Below are 17,756 nucleotides of genomic sequence, written 5' to 3'. Positions count from 1 at the left end.
ACGTCAAAGAGTTTGGCGTAAATCAAGAAGACGCTAACAGAAATTTGGCATAAATTTTACCATCGATTCCTCTTTCACCTGTCTCGATCGTTTTGGCTTGTCTGAAGTAATCTAAGTTTATTACTTAATTTTTGTTTTTGCCAGGCGCGTTCAACATGGTCGAGGAAAAATTACGTTTTCCGGTTCATAAAACTGCGAGGTTTTGTAAAAAGACGAGTTGAAAACGACGTCAGGATTTCTCGAAGCTACTAGAACGCTATGGAAAGCTTACGGCTTAAGGAACGCCAGAGGTAAACATTGCCTTTATTGGTCTCATCTGAATACAAAATCACCATTGGTAGATAGGAGTGTCGCATTGTTCGAAAGAACTCGTGTTAGTCATACTTTAACCTTTCACGTTCGCAGAATTTTGGATGTGACGAGAGAACCCGCCAACACAAGAGATCCTGTTTTGTAAGTACACCTTAGTAGGTTCATTCCACTTATAAAGCTTGTACTCAATCAATTCCCGTTCAGCGATGTTGGGCGTGGGTTTCACGGATATTGTTTGCGGCAACGTTGACTGCATTTGAAAGACTGACAGGTGTTTAAAACATCCGTTTAGAGTAAGGCGTTTGAATTTGAAGAAATTTGTCTTAGGAAGCCCCTTTTTTACATTTTGCGTTTATATAAAAAGTTGCTATTGCCAAAACGTTTCCTTTTTGTAGACAAAAGCGGGGATCCAATTTCCCGCGTTAAAATTGCGTTGCCGTAAAGCTTTCAAGAGAGACTTACGAGATCATTAATGCCATATTCACTTGCTTTATTGTGCTTCGTGAGTTCGACACAACATTCTACAGACCGCGCCGATATCGTGGCTTAAAAAATATATTTTACTACTTTTCCAGCATATTATGTTATAATAACACGTAATTTGTTTCTTTGACTCGACCGGTCAGAATATTTTGAGAAATTCACCGGCGTTGATTCATAAATACTGATGAAATTTATCTCTGTCGCTACTCGCCCAAACAAGATGTAGCTCGTAGTCCGGCATTATACATGATCAAGTAGAAATACATGATCAAGTAGAAATATATCGACGGCTGTTGCCGGACTCGGGTTTTTCATAAAAGCTGAATGGAACATCAGTTTTTCTAATTCTGTAAGGATAAAAGTGTATTTTTTCTTCAATGCACAACCGCATCACTGGTTTGTTATTGTGCAATTATTTATTCACTTTTACTTGATTGTCAAGGCTGAATTTCAATATTTTATTCCAATAAAATTGAAGTTGCAAGACGCTAAACATTACAGTTGACAGAGGAATGATTTTATCATATCAGTTTCTTTAATTCCTGTTTACTTTTACCGTTTAACTGATAAATTCCTCTTCTGCCGTTTATTTTATCAAGCCTTCTCCAAGATCTTTTCCGAGATGAGATGAGAATCGTTAGCATTTTATTTTCACTGGGTCGGGCTCTCTTGCTGCGAATTAATACTGAACTTATTTGAAATCTCAAAAACAATCCTTTCAACCCTGATTTTTATTAAAATAGGACCAGCGAGGCGTTCGTAAGAGCAGTATTCATGACTGGTGTAAGTTGTACAACTGATTGATTCATGGCTTATGCATTGTAGCTCAGTGTTACGAAGGAGAGTAGGAACTCGTGTAACAACTGTACGTTCTAAAATCGAACAGTTACTGAAGATCTCAGTTTTTGAGTTGAGGAAAATAGTCACAGCGCCTTTCAGGCATTGGAAACTACACTGCACACTTGATTAATCAACAGATTTATTAAAATTCGGAACACAAGGAGTCAAGCTAGTCACCGCTTTCCGTCGACTAAATTGCAAGTTATAACACCCTTCATCAGATAGAAGTTTTCATCTAAGGAGAAAACCACGTTTTCGGCTCAGATATTTAAAATGAGTAAGGGCTTCCAAACATTTTTAGTTCTACATTTTGAAAAAAGGAAGAACTAAAGAACATATACTGTTGTATTTTTACTGGCAAGACCGCAAGGGGTCTTTGTTATGAAAATCCCAACTTATTATATTGCTGATATATGCTGGGAAAACTCGAGATTCCTATTTGATAATACAAGTCGATGTCATTGTCGCAAGGACACTAGAAACGTCTTTTGTGTTTAGTGGAATAAATCATTCAATATATATACCTAACTTGAAGGCTGTTCAACACACTCTTTTCTCCCCTAACGTTCCTTGTCAGGAAGATGTTGAAATTTTCCGAAAAACCATTTCAACTGAACAAGAAATCAAACAAAACGGAAATATCTAAAATCACTCTTTTTATATCGTCAACTTAAAATAATGGGAAAAATTGCAGTTGTTGTCAGTTCTGATTTCATTGTTGTTTAAGGAGCAGTATTGCGACGATTAAATTATGATTTAAGATATTGTTTGAACCTTTTAGTTGCTAAGCATCCATCAAAAACAGCGGAGTATGGTCATCAATAATGAAATTCTTTTAACATTCAAATCACGTTGCAGTGAAACGATTTTCAAAACAGCACTTGCAGAAAATCAAAACTGTAAATGTTTCCTTTTAACTTAAAAAGTGCATATTATGAATATTTCCGACGTCTCTGTGCTTACACGATCACGACAGAAAAAGAAGCGAAGAAGAAGACTGACCAAGAGTGTTTTGAATGTACTTCTTATTTTTTTTAAACCTTTTATTATGATAAGTTATTTTAATATCGATCCAAAATTCTGAAAACTAAATAAAGGGGCCTTGCAAAGTCAACGTTTCGTAAAAATGTAAGAGTTATCTGCAGTGAAAATTTCAACATTCGATCAAAATGATACAAAATACAATTTTGTGAGCAGGGTTCATGATATTGACTGTAATTTGATAAGAAAAGTTTTATGAACGCAAAAATGACGCAAAATCGAAAATCTAGTGAACGTAACCAACAATAGCCGGTTCGGGGAGCAGTGGTGAAAGCACTCGCCTCCCACCAATGTGGCTCGGGTTCGATTCCTGGTCTGTTGTTGGTTCTCGTCCCTAACCATCTCCGGTGGTTTTTGATTCCTTAATTCCAATTCAACCTGGAAACAGAGGATGAAAGAGCCACTCATTTAGTTTAAAAAATACATCCAATCTACTGGTTCCGGCATGCGTGGAAAAACTGGCGCTCAGTAATAATGTTAAAGGACCAAGATTTTTTGGTAAGAGAACGTCACATGAGTTACTTGTCCGAATAGTTTTATTCTAGTGTTTAAGGGTTATTTATACCCTGAATGCTTTGATCACTTATGCATTTTCTTATAATCTGTCTTGAGTCTCAAGTGACCCATGTCGTATCTGCGTGCCTTTCCTGTCGTGGTAAGCTTGTAAGTGGCCGCCTGTCCTGATTTTGCCTGAGGCTTATAAACACAGCCCTTACCGGAATAATCTGCGACATATTTTACAATTTTCACACTTCATTTGCTGACAAACCCTCCGTGGAGGAAGATTCTAAGTCTTGGCCAAGAGAGGCTTAATATCATGATTACACGATAGCTTGAACTCTCGGATCCTTATCTCGACTCCCGCCCAGCAAATCATCACGGAATCGAGTCGGGAGGTACCCTTGTTCTGAGCAGACTTTACGAGGGGAGGGGAGGGGGGGGGGAGAGACTGGATTCAGCTCTTTGAAAATCTCTTTGGCTTTCGTCTCACCAAGCAATTTTATAACGAGCTTAGAATGTCTAGAATCACACACAAGAGTGCAGCCGATCAGTATCATAATTAATCCGTTTTTCGCTGAAAATAATTCCGCCGGTCTGCATGCTTAAGTATAATTAGATAAAAGGATTTTTAGTTTAAATCCCGGAAATTTTCTGATTCGACTCGACAGGCAAAATTCCAAGCGGTTAAGTGGCTGAACAAGATTAACTCTATTGCAATAAAAAGGCTTTTATATTAGACTTGCACACATTTGATACACAAAATGAAAGATGTTGTTGTAATTATTGAAATTTCAGTAAATGCTCTGAGGAGCTTATCGGTAATCCAGAATTGCGCAAGTACTTGTCTTTAATCCTTTTAATTTGCAATCTGTCCCCTAACTTCTAGTGAAGAACGGTTGTGCACAACACCTATTGACACACCTTCTTAAATTAAGGAAAATCCGGAATCCTCTCTTTGTGGGCGACTTGGCTTTTGAGTCACGTTCACTTAATTAATTAACACAAAATGAAAAACCAAAAAAAGAATTCGATGACGTCTTTTTTTTAAGCAGAACTTGGTTATGAGCACTTGAAAACTATTGCCTCGTTGCAACCTATTGTTGAACATGTCTGCAATCGACCATAATAAATGCACTCGTCCGATGATTGACAAGTAATGTACTAATATCGTTTTACAGTCGATCACCTGAAGTGTGGTTCAACCATTGTGTGTTTATTTCCGAACCTTTTCATTCTGTGGCGAGCATTTGTGGCTGAAATATTCTCCCGCGATGTGCCGATTGAGGACGCGATAGCCGAAATTTTGGTCAGTAGGTTGTTACGTTGTGTCGTTCTGTGAGGTTTCGGCGATGCTCGCGTTTTTCGGTGAAAGAGAGCCAAGGTTGGTACAGTATATTTCATTATTTGTATTTTATGTCTATTCTGTAATCCTTACAACCCTACTTATAAGTCTGCAATCATTCAACGCAGCTTGGTTCATTTCATTTTACAGTCCACATTCGAAACCACTTCATTTTCAATCATCATATTTTATCACGCGCTCCGGATCGATTTCTGTGTTTTCTCTGTTTAAACGAGGTTTTAAGCGGCGGTTACTGGACGTGCGTTCGACTGCCTTTCCTGTAACTTATTTTTAGCTGGATCACGTTCTCTGGTTTGCAAGAAATAACGTCTGTTAAATACAAGGAAAGACGTGTGATTTTTTAATGTAATAATTTCGACTTCTATTTCATCCAATTCATCGTTCTTTTTATTTTAATTTGGTTCGCAATAGTTTTCTAAGATTTCCAGAACATAATCATTCTTGCGATGCCAAATATAGCCATTACGTTAACTAAGAAGGTCATTGACGTTTCTGGAGATTTCACAACATTTAAAATGCATGCCATTCTTTAATTCTTTTCCAACATTTTTGCGTCCGAAAGAGAAACTTAGTTTAACATAATTTTACGATCTTCTGTTTTGTTTTTATAACTGATCAGACCTGATAGCAACAGGTATCAAGTGAAGTCGTGCACTTAGCTTTTGTTTCGCTAATCTTTTTCTATCTTTTTATATGGGTCTATTTCCTTTCCGGATTTTCATCTTCACAAGCTGGAAATATGTAAACTTTTGCTCTCAAATATGACAGTTTAAAAGCATGTTACGCTTGATTCAGTATGGCACTGAAGTAGAAATACGATTCAAATTTATAAAATTTTCTATAAATTAGTTATCCATGAGAGGGCACTTCCCAAGGAATTTGCTTCAATGGCTTTAAACAATACTGTTAATTGCTGTAACCATGGTTTTTTTCTATGGTCGTTGAAAGAGGTCGTCAAACTTTGGTCAGCCACCAATATATCTTTGATGTAAGCTGCTTGAATTTTCCTGTTCATTTGATACTACCGATTATCGTTATGAAGTCTTCAGAGTTTATCCGTAAAGAAAAACACACAAAGCCAAACAAAACAAAACGCATTTGTCTGGATCTAACTTTAGGAACACTTAAATTATAGTAGATTACCGTGTGATTCCCGGTTCGGCACTTGCCTGTTCTGTCATGTGATGTGTCCCGACGGTTCGTTTCTGAGGAATCTGCTCGGCAGTATTGCTGCGGGAGTACTCGCTTGGCTTAAGCGTTAGAGTTACCAGGGCTTTGAGCCTTTTTTAAAAAGCGAATTCTCCTTTACCAGGGGCTACCAACGAGACAATTAAAGCAAAACAGTTAAAAAGGTTCTTTCCTTCAATCCCACATCATTTTATGGCCATGAAAAGGCAAATTTCTGTTTAATCTGTTTGAATACTTCAGCTGAAAATTAAATTGCCGAGAATTTAAGGGAAGGGAATCTTATACCCCGAATTTAGCAGCTGCTGTTGGCTTTCCAAAAATGCTAGCTGGCCATTTTTTTTTTTTGCGGCATTCTTAACGAGATATCTGCTTATCCAAAAACTACAAGTTCAGGGTTCTCATTAGAAGGCGGGACCCGGGTACCAGTACCAGGATACACAAGAGTCAGTACCTGCCTACTTTCAAACTGAACATAAAGAAATTCACTTCAAGTGTAATTTTCTGCCCAGCTACTCTCCTATAGGTGCCCCCCAACTTCAAAACTTAATGAAATCCCTGCAAGTTACGATTTCGCGCCTTAAGGTTATCATGTTTGTGATTCGACGTCAGAGAGTTGCAGATAGTATTTTGAAAAGATAAGTGATAAAGAAAGCCAAAACACACAAACAGGCCAACTGGCCTCAGGAAATTGATAAGCAGACAGCCAATCAGGTTAAGGAAGAGTAAGTGTTTTCCCACTTCAACTTTCGAGGAGACGTTGGGTAACCTCACGCGCAGACTTACATTTCTTGGACAAAAAAAAAAAAAAAGAAAATGCTTGCATTTAACTTCGGTCACAAAAACACTGCAAGAATTATTGTAAACTAAGTAACAACTAAATGAACATCCCAAAATTAAACTACAGTTTTACGCACCTGAGAAATTTGGATTAAATTGCGAAGGAAAACTTAATTAACGCGTGTTCTTTAGAACGGTTTCCAATTAAGTGTCGTAAAACCAAAATCAAAGTAATTACTCTGGCCAATGGCAATAGTTGTAAACAACACAACGAGCCAATCAGAATCCGAAGCAAATACATGTAACTGGCGCCAAGCGCAGGAAAACGCGTGCGGCGAAAACACGATTAGTTTTGGTTTGGATTCCCATTGGTTGAGAAAGTGGCGCTAGTTTTGTTAGCCAATCACAGAGCGTAGTAATGCAAAACCAAAGCAAACGCGAAATTACTTTCGACACTCAATTGAAAAGCGCTCTAATGACACGTCCCAGCAAAACTGTCGTAACCACACTGGAAAACTAATTCCTTTTGGTTTTCGGAGTGGCACATATGTTGTTTATAGTGCGAGGTAAGGTCAGCTAGCATTTTCGAAAAATCAAGAGCCGCTCGGAAATTTCGGAGGAAAAGATTACGCTCCCTAACTTTTATACCATTTAAATATTCAGCTGAATAATCCAGACAGACAAAACTTTGTAAGCTTGATACAAATTTATCTTTAAAAGGGTGTAAAACGATCTGTTGCTTAACTTTATATTTGTAACTTGCGACTGTGATCAAAATTTTTATCTTTCCTTTTATCTTTAGCATTCGAAAGTATAGGAGGAAAGTGCAAACCATGCCAAATTTTAAGTTGTAATTCCAGCTGGAAGTTTAATTATTTCAAGTGAATCTCCACCTTCAGTTTGCCGCCATTACTTAATTCAACATTGTCCGCGAATTTAACCACGTGGAGAGTTGGCCCGAGTAAAACGTGACGTCATGTTATCCCTTCACTCATTCACGACTAATCTGACGCAGTCACATGATCAGGGGATTGCGTCACGTGATCAGGGGATTGACCGTGAAGAACAACCATTAGAAGGACAGACAAGCCAACAAGCAGATATATACATCGTGGAACGAACGAACAAACAAACTTAACAAACAAATAGTAACGATCAACTGCTTCCCTTCCATGGTAGCAGACACGTGTTGCGCGCATGCGCGTATGTTAATAGATTGAACTGACTAGATCATCAAAGCCTCCAGGGGCAGTTTCAAATAAAATAAAATCTGCTTCAATTTGAAGCTTAATTATTTTGAAAAACCTCTACGTTTCTTTGAATGTTCACTTAGCTTTTTTGATTGACAGTCAGGTTAACTTTAGTGAAATCACGTGTTACAGGGGTGTCTCATTTGAAGACCTGACAGGAATACACCAGGGATGAATTGACAGGTGCCATCGGATTGTGTCTCCGCCGTCAATCTGTGGAATTCATTTCGAGATCAACTCTCTAAATCACAGGAAGAAATCGCCTCGTTCACACCAAGAGAGACCTTTTCTTCGTTTTGTCTGGGTTTTCACACAAGCAGGCCAGGCCAGGGGAGGGGGAGGGGAGGGGAAGGGGGAGGAGGGTAGAGGATGAGGGACCGATGATGGAGAGTACGAGTGCATGTGAACGCAAGTTCAAAGGGGAGATTTGTAGAAACCAAGATTTATTGTCGACAAGAAGACGCCGAATGTGATTTCATTTTCGAATTAAAACCGGTACAATTCGATAAAGGGAAATACTTATATTTCTTGTATATCTTCGTTTTTTGGCAAAGATAACAGCGTTACATCTTATAGGCCCCCCTTATACTATTGTACCAATCATCCATTTGATTTGTTAATTTCGAAAGAAATCTTCTTTTTACTCTACAAGAAAACTGCAGAATCTTCTTTCTTGAGTCGTACTTGTTTGTTTGAGAATCATAATACCACCAGATGACAGAGAAATCAAACTGTCGAATAATCACTATCGAGTCGCCACAGCTCCTGGTCGCCATTATTTTTAGAATTGACGAATATTCATCGAACCGTAGCACAATACCTCACGTGGTCTATTGTTTCTGTTATTTGTCCGATCGATATCGGGTTGAAGAACTTGTTTATCAAGTGTTTGAAAGAAGGGTTTACAGAAAGCGAAATATCAAGCTGGTGACATGTTCTCGAAAACGAAAGAAATTCAAGAGGCCGAGAGGAACGTGAAGAAATGTGCACACCTACAACATGTGTCACCATGTAGCATCTGTGAAACAACACCTTGAAGCTTATACCCGTTGTACCTGTTGTCTGGCTTATAATCTTTCCGATCTGCGATATTGTACCATGAATAGAAAGCATAATATTGCGAAACTCTATTGAATAAAGAAATAATAACTTCCTGCTCCTATTTACCAAATACAAACACATAAAAACTCGCTAGGTCATGAAAGCTTGCCAAAGGTGACCGCTGATTGGTTCTTGAGGGGCACATTTTGTGACGTCCTTCCGCACATTAGTGATAACTTGTCGCAAAACACTTCTTATTTGCATAATCGTGTCTTTGTCAGAATGCAACCAGCAAAACTTTACTATTGACCCTCTGTATTTCACGACCCGACCCAAACAGCGACGATTTGTGCGAAGTTTTTGCTCTGAAAAACTGGACGTTCGTTCACTGCTACCTTAGAGACAGCCTGGGTAGGTACGTGCTTTATTTCACACCGAATGTTTGATCGACTATAAAGTTCTCAAGTCTATTCAAACTAAAAAAGTTTTCTTTGCGTTAAGATTATTTGGATGAAACAAGAAGGGGTTTTATCGCCCACATCTCTGTCTACAATGACACCCAAGTCGCAATTACCTTCCACCAAGCTAACATTTTTTGACAATGTCGGAATTTTGTGGCGTTATTGACTACGAGAATAGGCGGAAATGCGCCAAAGATTTTGAGTGCTAGTGCGAGTTGTGTGTGTTAAATAGGGTAGCAGAACATTAGCGCCTTTCAGGATTCTGTGACGTATTTTGCACACTTCTCTTTTGTTTGGCACATTTAACGATTTTCCATCGTGTGCCGTTCTTGAAGGGAAATTGAAAGATGAAAATCATTTCTGCGGAGTGCGGGCAAGGGAATGGTTAACTTGAAGGAATGAAATCAGTCTTGGTTGCTGCGTTCTTCATGCTTTATACAAAGGAGGAGGCCTTGAAGTGAAAACAGAGAACTGTAATTAAAAACGTGCAAATCAAGACACTATTGCGGAAAAAGCTCGTAGATCGCTTATAACAAAACGTTTTCCTCGTTCCGCGTTCTTCTAGGGAATTCAATATTTTACGGTCGGCCGTTTCACCTTTGGGTAGCGACGCGTTCAGCTTCCAAAAATTCGCTATGTAACACTGATGTTTTCATGTTTCTTTATGCAAATAGAGGCAATTAAGAAAATCTTTAATGGTGTACTCCTCTCACGAGAAAATCATTCCCGTTTAAGACAGAACAGTCGACATTCGGACGGCACATCGCTATTTCATGTGACATTAAGAAAACATTTCTTTCACGGCAAGTTACAAAACGTTACCATAAGTACGCTTGTTATAATACCTGCATCAAATCTTGATACCTGTCACGGTTTTTATCAAAATATCTTCCAGTAAAATACATTGGGTATTACATAGGAGATTTTTAAAGCTAAGACAACCGTTGATTGGGAGAATTTATTTGAGCAGAAAACAAACCGTGAGGTTTCTTTACCGTCAACACTGAAGGTTACTCCATGATTAGTTTTGCAAATGTCGCAGTTGTCGATACTCTTTCCTGAATTTTTATGCTCATAAATAATGTAACCGCTACAGCCGGTTACGCCCAAGTGGTCAAAAAATAGAGCTATTGTTTGTAGTTGGCTCTTGATAGGTCCTGGCAAATAACCAGCAGGGCATACATCCTAGTCTGTTGAAAATGTAAATAAGCTTTCTTTTCTAAGGCGGATGTTATCATCCGTATTTTTAGAAAAATTTAACAGCCAAACCGCACGGGAGGACCGATTTGCTGTACATTCAAATATATTTAGCGCGCTTTCGTGAAATTTTGGCCAGCCCGTTTTGTTATGACAAGGCTTCGGGTGTTGAGGTTATGGTGTGTTTGTTGCGGCAAGGATACTATGGTTTGGATCGAAGACATTTTGCCACTACAAAGCTTGGTTTGCTAGATGCCGAACGAATGTGGAAACAGTTCCTTCAGCTCGATGACTGTTTCGAGTGAAATTAAAGAAAAAGATAACTTGATGATCACAGGTGCAGCCTCGTTGTCGATATTGTTCTGGAAGCGATACCACTACGGTTCGACTAAACATGGCTTCTTTCTGGGAAATGCTTTCTCAACCGTAAGTAAGATTTTATTCCCAAACACCCTCGATATTGTACGATCAAAACAACAATTCAAATCACAATATCGGTGGTGTTATCGTGAAATACAGCAGTATGAATTAAATTCGTTCATTAAATGTTACAGGTAAAACATACGCCGGTAGAGTTTGAAAACTGTTTCTTCGGTATATTGCTCAATAATTTCGTTTTTTCTTAAATCCAGAATGGCAGTTTCGTCGTATCGAAGAAGTTAACTCTTGAGGTGAATTACTAAATGACGTGTTGTGTTGACTGGAGAAAATTTTAAAACCTAATTTAGCGAAAGTAGGCTGTTTCAAGCTCTCGTTGAACAAAAACCATTTGTCGACATCTGTCCAATATTCGCTTAAAACATGTCACATTTTGACTGCTGAAATCTGAAATGGCCCTTCACGTGTGATTTCGGCTGTCACGTTCTCCAAGAAAGATTTTATTATTATCAAAACAGGAGACAGTTTTACCTTTAGTCTCTATGAGCGTTCAGAATAATATTGGGTAAGGATCGTAAAGCAAAGCTGTTTCACGCAGGGAAAGCAAATTGTTTGACATCACCCAATTCGCGCTTTGTGATCTTTCAATCTCGAGAAGGCTTGGAAATAAGTTAAACAGGTTTCGGAACGTAAGTACAATTTAGCTTTCTTCAAGTGTTAAAAATTAAGGTTTTGCTTGAATTCGGAGATACTGGAACGTTGCTTTAATTTGCGGTTAAAGGAGTTGAATGTTTACATTGTTTACGTTCTGCCAATGAATATTCTAGTCTGAATTTTTTATTTTTCCGGTAAACATTTCGCACGTAGCGCATTAACTGTCTTTAAAATACTGAATTTTTCTACTAATTTTCTCAAATGGATTTTTCTGACACACTTATTAAATAGAAATCAAGAGCATTATTAGTCTTGGGTCAAGGTTTCGTTAAGTTTATAGTATTCCGTGTTTAAAAATTGCTTTGAATTGAGATAAGTTTAATGTATTCGTACCAAAATAGTTACGTTTTGTTCGCTCGCGTTAACTCAAATTCAGTGCCTTTGTGAGTTTTTGTTTGTTAAATTTCACCCGCTCGAGTGATAGAAAACAATCTATTGAGATCTCATGATTTCTGCCATTACGTATATTATCATAAGAATTTAGCACCTTTTACAAATAATGTCTAGAAACTTCCTTAACAAGTTTTTTGGAGTTCAGCCTCGTTGGTTTTTTTTTTCTCTTTTGTTTTGCGGTTACATGCAAAAGAGTTATAAGTTTCATGGCACGTGCCATTTTATGGTCGAAACAATTTTCACCGCTGGTTTTTGTTGCAAAATTATTTGAAATAACACGCATTATGCAAATGTACAAAATTATACACGGTCACAAGTGAAATTGATGGATTTGTATCGCGTCGGGTTCGTTTGCAAGCTTTGATCATTGTTCCTTTGTACAGTGGGTCATTATTCACTAGCAAAGTTTGTCTTTTGTGCGCTTAAATTGGTATTGTTTTTTGTGTTTTACCGCGTATTGGTAGGGAACTATTATCAACTTAATTAAAGGATTTTTCCACGTGCTTTCTATTCAATATCACCCTTAAAATCAATTACCTCTAAACTAAAGGGCCTCGTGGGAGCTCCAATTAGAGAAATTCATTTAAAACTGTTGTCTTCCAAAAAGAAGCGGGCTAAACGCTGGTTTGCCTAGCGAAGCAGCAATGCACGAGATTACTCAACTGCGTAAACACTGACTGTGTTTACTATAGTAATCCGACTGTAAAACTTGTTTGAGAATGGAACACAAACGATGGGTATGTTTTCATAACAAAAACATGAACAGCTTGAGTCTTTTTTGCTTTCTGATCCAGTTTGCTAGTTCCCGCTATGTTGTATAAATTATAGATCTTAGCTCAAAGCTCTTCTTCTTCTTCAAAAGTTTTGCCATGAAACATCACATCGGAGAATCTATGCGATCTTGTTCCGCTAGCACGCTTTGTTGTTTTTAGAAGCACATTGTAATCTGACCATAAGAATTTGGTGACATTTGTGAAGGACGGGTCTTAAAATCCAAATAAACATTTTTGCAGCTGGGTTTTCAAGTGTTTTGTTACTTTATTTATGCTCTAAACCCAAAGAAAACAACAGATGAAGCTTTCAATTTCAGTGAATTTAAAGGAATAACTCACCTGGTTTGGATTTAAGTTAGTTCAGCTCAATTATTAACCCTTTCCGTAACCCTAAGGTTTCTATTTCGCGTTTTCATAAACAGTTAGCCGCGATAACCGCGCGAGTGCGCGCGCGCGTGCGCGAAAGAACTGCCTGGTTACGTAGGATTCAAATCGAACGTGCCCGTCTTCACTGTCAGTCAGATCCAGTCAAAGATTATTCCCGCGCTTGCTTATTCCTTCTCCTTCTAATTTTCTATATTTCGTTTCCAGGCTTCCTGACCCGTCGTGCAGAAATCGCAACGCTTCCGCCATCTTTGGTGCCGGACCAAGCTTTGGCCTCACACCAGCAGAGACCAAGCCCCAGTTTAGACCAGCCCCAGTCAAAAAAGCCCCGCAACCAAGGAAGGTCAAAAGGAGCCACAGTGATGTAGGACTCAGAAAAAGGCCCAATTTGAGACGCAAGTCAGGAGATTTCAGCCAGCTAAGAAAACATAGCGAGAGCGAAAGTGAACATCTGAACGGTGTGACTTGTAACGGAGATTCCGAATTTCAAGCTCCATTATCCCCCGGATCGGAAGGAAGTGATAGTACAGATCAAGCCGGTGATATCGTTTTCCCTTTGCCGGACCTTTCCCAAGAATCAGACGATCCGTCTAACCGATACCCGCTGTTTATACAAGTCAACAACAGTGCGCAGGCTCAGAACAAACCCCGCATCGTAAAGCCTGTCAACAGGGCCTCGAATCAAGGCGCTGCAAAACAGGACAATCCCCAGAGCAAGCAGCCAGTTCGGCCGAGAAGAAGCGCTAGCTTTACCGCACCGAGAAGGCCAGGTGAATCTAGACCGCTAGTTGGTGCTCCAAACCGGCTTTCTCAGGATACCGTGAAAAACGGTAACCTCCGCCGCGAAAAAAGTGACATCGTCAGACCGCATCGCACGCAATCACCCGTTTCTGCAATCCCGAGGCCCGCGCGATCAAACTCCTCCTCTAGTCTTAAACAAGACAATAGTACAGCGAGCCCGCGCTCACATTCACCGGCTGGTCTTCAGCGTGAAGGTAGTGACGTCACCAAACACCGCGGCTTGCCAGGTGTAAGACGGGAAAAAAGTGACGTAGCTCGACCGAGAGGCCAATCAAGAACTAACTCGCCAATTGTGAGTAACGAGCAGTCAGTAGGTGACATAAGTAGATCGTCTAGTAACAGAAGTTTGACTTCAAATACTTTGTCTAAATCGCCCTCAAAAAGTTCAATCGAAGGAAGTCGTTCTCGCTCAGGAAGCAGTAGCGAGATGTCCAAGATTCCGTCACTCGCTCGTTCGCCAGCGAACGCTGAAAAGCCAGAGTCGCACGTTTCTCGTATCCCCTCCATCGCGAAACAAAATGGGAGCGAAGAGCGCACACCGCCCAAGAGTAAAATTCCATCTAAAAATAAAGGTGATAAAGGGCAAGAGGCGGTGAAGAGATCTCAAATCCCCACGACAGGTCGTAGAGAGAGCGCCTCACAGAAAGAAAAGCCTACAAGCAAGATACCTGCATCCTCGACGCTTTCACAAAACAGACCTGATTCGGCCAAAGAAAATAAGGATCCTACCGCAAACAGACACGAACCAGCCAAACAACTCAGCAAAATACCATCGTTTGGCAAATCATCTATTCCCAAATCTAAAATCCCTTCAGTGACAAGAAAAGAAAGCCAGAATGAGGAGCCATCGAAAAAGAACGGCACAGCGGAGGTACAATCTCCAGTGAGTGACTCTACCAAGAGTAAAATCCCCGGAGCAGTTCCCGCCCAGCAGGGGACTGGTATCCCATTGGGAATCAGCAGGATCCCGTCGTTCACCAAAGCAACTCCAAAACAGGACGAACCTGCTTCTAACCAGTCATGCATTCCAACACACCCCACAACACCTGCAAACAAGGCACCTGAGTCCAAATTGCTAACCCCTGGAGGGTCTAACGTCACGGAGCCAGATGGACCAGTTGTGAACCAGTCACGCATTCCAACGATTCCAACCACGCCCTCAAGTAAGGCCGTCGAGTCGAAGTTACCTACTCCTGGAGGGTCCAAGACTCCAACCAAGTCTCCGCCGAGCTCATTACCAATTGCTCCTAAGACTAGTGGGATCCCAAAACCAGGAGAGTCGGCGCAAGGGAGCAGAATTCCCGGATATCCAGGCGAAAAATCTGCTCGTAAAGTTTCAAATTCAGAGACTGTACAAACAGGAATATCCTCTCCTGTAGAAACCAAGAACAAAATCCCTAAACTTGCATCAATGCCGAAGTCAAATATAACTAATGGAAACGAGCAAGCCGGTTCCAAGCCTAAACAGGCAATACCAACGCTGGGAGGGAGACAGCGTTCCATGGAGAAGGAGTCATCTAGCCCCGCTGAACCGGCCACGCCCCCCAGCACTCCAATACGTAAGGATGCTGCTGAGTCGCCCTTGGACAAATACATTTTCTCTGAGGCTAAGAGAATGGAGCAAATACTACGAGATGAGCCGATAGAGGTGGAGGTGATTGATAGAGGAGGTATAGATGACAATGATGATGATGATAACGATGATGATGAATTTTTGAGGCAAGAAAGGGAAATCGAGAAACTGGAAGAGGAAAAACGCGCGAAGGGACTCGCGATGTTGGATTCCAAAGAAGCCGAGGATTTAATCTGTGAGGTTTTGAAGAGCTATGCTCCCGATATCAACAAAGAAAACCAACCTGAGTTGGAGGATTTGAAGCTGTTTACAGAGAAAGATGACAATAAAAATATCAGGGAAAAGGTTAACATTGACGACATTGTCCTGCAACCGGCCGAGAGCGGAAATCAAACAGCTAAAGAACCACAAGTGCAGCAGAAACCGCCGCCAAAAGTGGATTTGGAATTTGGCGAAACTGTTAAAGAAGATACGGTCGATAAAAAGCAAACTGTCCCAAGAGACACTGCAAAAATTACCGAGGAGAAGGAAGAAACAAAACCAGTAGTAAACAAAGCTGTTTCCCCAGGCTTAAAAATTGATATTCCAACAGAGAGATCTGGTGACAGCGAGACTGAAGAAAGAACCGATATAGGAACGCCGAAAAGCGCGGATGGGCCTGGTATCGATACTCTGGGTGAATACGCCCAGCATGCCAGGCGATCGCGAAGTCGTCAACGAAAAATAGTGAGTCCTGACTCGGAGGAACCTGAGAAAGAATTTGTGGCGGAACCAGACAAAGAAGGTCATGTTGAGGAGGAGAAAAAATCGGAGAAAGAGCAACCTAAAAAGGACATCAAAAAAGACAAATTTGGCACAGCTCCGTTCGAGGGAGAGAAGAAACCTAAGGAAGCTTCGAAATCCACAAAGTCGAAATCGAAGAATGACAAGCCAAAGTTTGTGATTGAATCGTCTCTGGGTAAAGATTTCTACGCCACAAGGAAATCAAACGAAAGTGTAGAGTCGAGGGACAGTGTCCACGATGACGTGGTGAAATCGTCATTCAAACCTCAACTTTCTGCACTTGTATTTGAAAATATAGCCGCCAGACAACCGTTGACACTTAAACACAGCGAAGCAGGTTCGGTAGAGGAAGCCGCGAGCTTGGAGGAAGCGCAATTTGTGGACGTTGATTTGAACTCGGAACCTGCAATAGTGAAACAGAGGCGTGAGCTGTCACGGAGCGTCGATGATCTTGATGAAAAGACTGTGAAGTGCATGTGCGGCAGAGGAGGAAATTGTTCTATAATGTAATCAACAACAGCAAGCAGTTAGCTAAGCAGTGAGGACTATTTTCTATCCCGTGCACATTTGGGCCGTTTTTTCACCAGTGTTACAAAAACTAAATGTCATTCTTATCATTTGCTTTCAAACTCAGTTACTTGCCTTCCGGGTGTTGATGGAAGATATATATTAGGATGTAAATATCATGAAAATTTGTTATTAAAATGTATCAGTGTAATCAACACATCTGCGATACATGGTATTATTGGTTTACATGACGCAGGTGCTGCTAACTTGTTTTCAAACTAGACAAGTCCTCGGGGCTTTTCGCTCATCTCTGTAGTTAGGAGAAGAAAAGAGGCCATATACCTTTATGTCAGATAAAACAGAAGATGCTTCGGGGATATTTCCATAGGGCAAAGTGAGCTTCCCTATGGCTTGTTCGATCAGAATCGGAGATTCTCTTTACATTTCCCCTGCTCGACTATTTAGCGGGAAAGGACTGCTTGCAGTCTAATTGAATTCTCGTGAGCGTAAGGTTCAAAGTCCCTCTTCGACCATAGTTCTCGGGTGAACTAGACAGTTCTTTTCGTAAGAAAAGCACTCGGTCATGAACGAAGGGCTAAGGATCCCTAGCATAATTATCACTAGGTCCCTATCACAGCTTTTATAGTAAATACCACACGGAGCTTATGCAGTAAGAGTCCATGGAAGGGGTGCAAGGCGTAGCTAGGCTACGTATAGCCGTACAGCAAGAAACACTTAAATACGATGGTTAAATACTACTCTGGTTACCAGAGTTTATTTCTGTGTTTAGTTTTTTACCCGGATCGTAGGAGCGGCGAACCCCGTCGGAATTCACTATCGGTGGATTTTCATTGATTGACGGTCGATGGTCTATATCGGTGCGCTGGCGGTCGACTCTCGGTCGATAGCCAAACGAATACAATAAAATCTGCAATTCCACAGCGACAAACCAATGAGTGGTGCCGGATCACTTGTAGACCTGGATCAGCAAATATT

General features: G+C 40.4%; 1 protein-coding gene across 3 annotated transcripts; it reads left to right on the top strand.

Moving 5' to 3' along the window:
- Positions 1–92: 92 nt before the first annotated feature.
- On the top strand, positions 93–16,977 carry LOC146452621 (uncharacterized). Of its 3 annotated transcripts, XM_085097350.1 has the most exons (3): positions 93–290; positions 406–453; positions 13,304–16,977. In XM_085097350.1, the coding sequence occupies exons 1-3, from the start codon at positions 259–261 to the stop codon at positions 16,761–16,763; spliced, it is 3,540 nt and encodes a 1,179-aa protein (XP_084953476.1). In that variant the 5' UTR covers positions 93–258; the 3' UTR covers positions 16,764–16,977. The 3 variants fall into 3 exon arrangements, with proteins under 3 accessions (XP_084953476.1, XP_084953478.1, XP_084953477.1); XM_085097352.1 differs by lacking the exons at positions 93–290; positions 406–453 and adding an exon at positions 4,399–4,558; XM_085097351.1 differs by lacking the exons at positions 93–290; positions 406–453 and adding an exon at positions 10,474–10,880.
- Positions 16,978–17,756: the final 779 nt, after the last annotated feature.

Source organism: Pavona decussata, unplaced genomic scaffold, assembly GCF_977016875.1.
Source record: "Pavona decussata unplaced genomic scaffold, jaPavDecu1.1 SCAFFOLD_366, whole genome shotgun sequence".
NCBI lineage: Eukaryota > Metazoa > Cnidaria > Anthozoa > Scleractinia > Agariciidae > Pavona > Pavona decussata.
This window is presented reverse-complemented; position numbering and strand designations above follow the sequence as displayed.

Excerpts from the sequence above, each read along its gene's own strand:
- LOC146452621 (XM_085097350.1), top strand. The coding sequence starts at position 259 with ATGGAAAGCTTACGGCTTAAGGAACGCCAGAG. Across the intron at positions 291-405 it reads CGGCTTAAGGAACGCCAGAG|AATTTTGGATGTGACGAGAG; the intron begins GTAAACATTGCC and ends TCACGTTCGCAG. Across the intron at positions 454-13,303 it reads AACACAAGAGATCCTGTTTT|GCTTCCTGACCCGTCGTGCA; the intron begins GTAAGTACACCT and ends TTTCGTTTCCAG.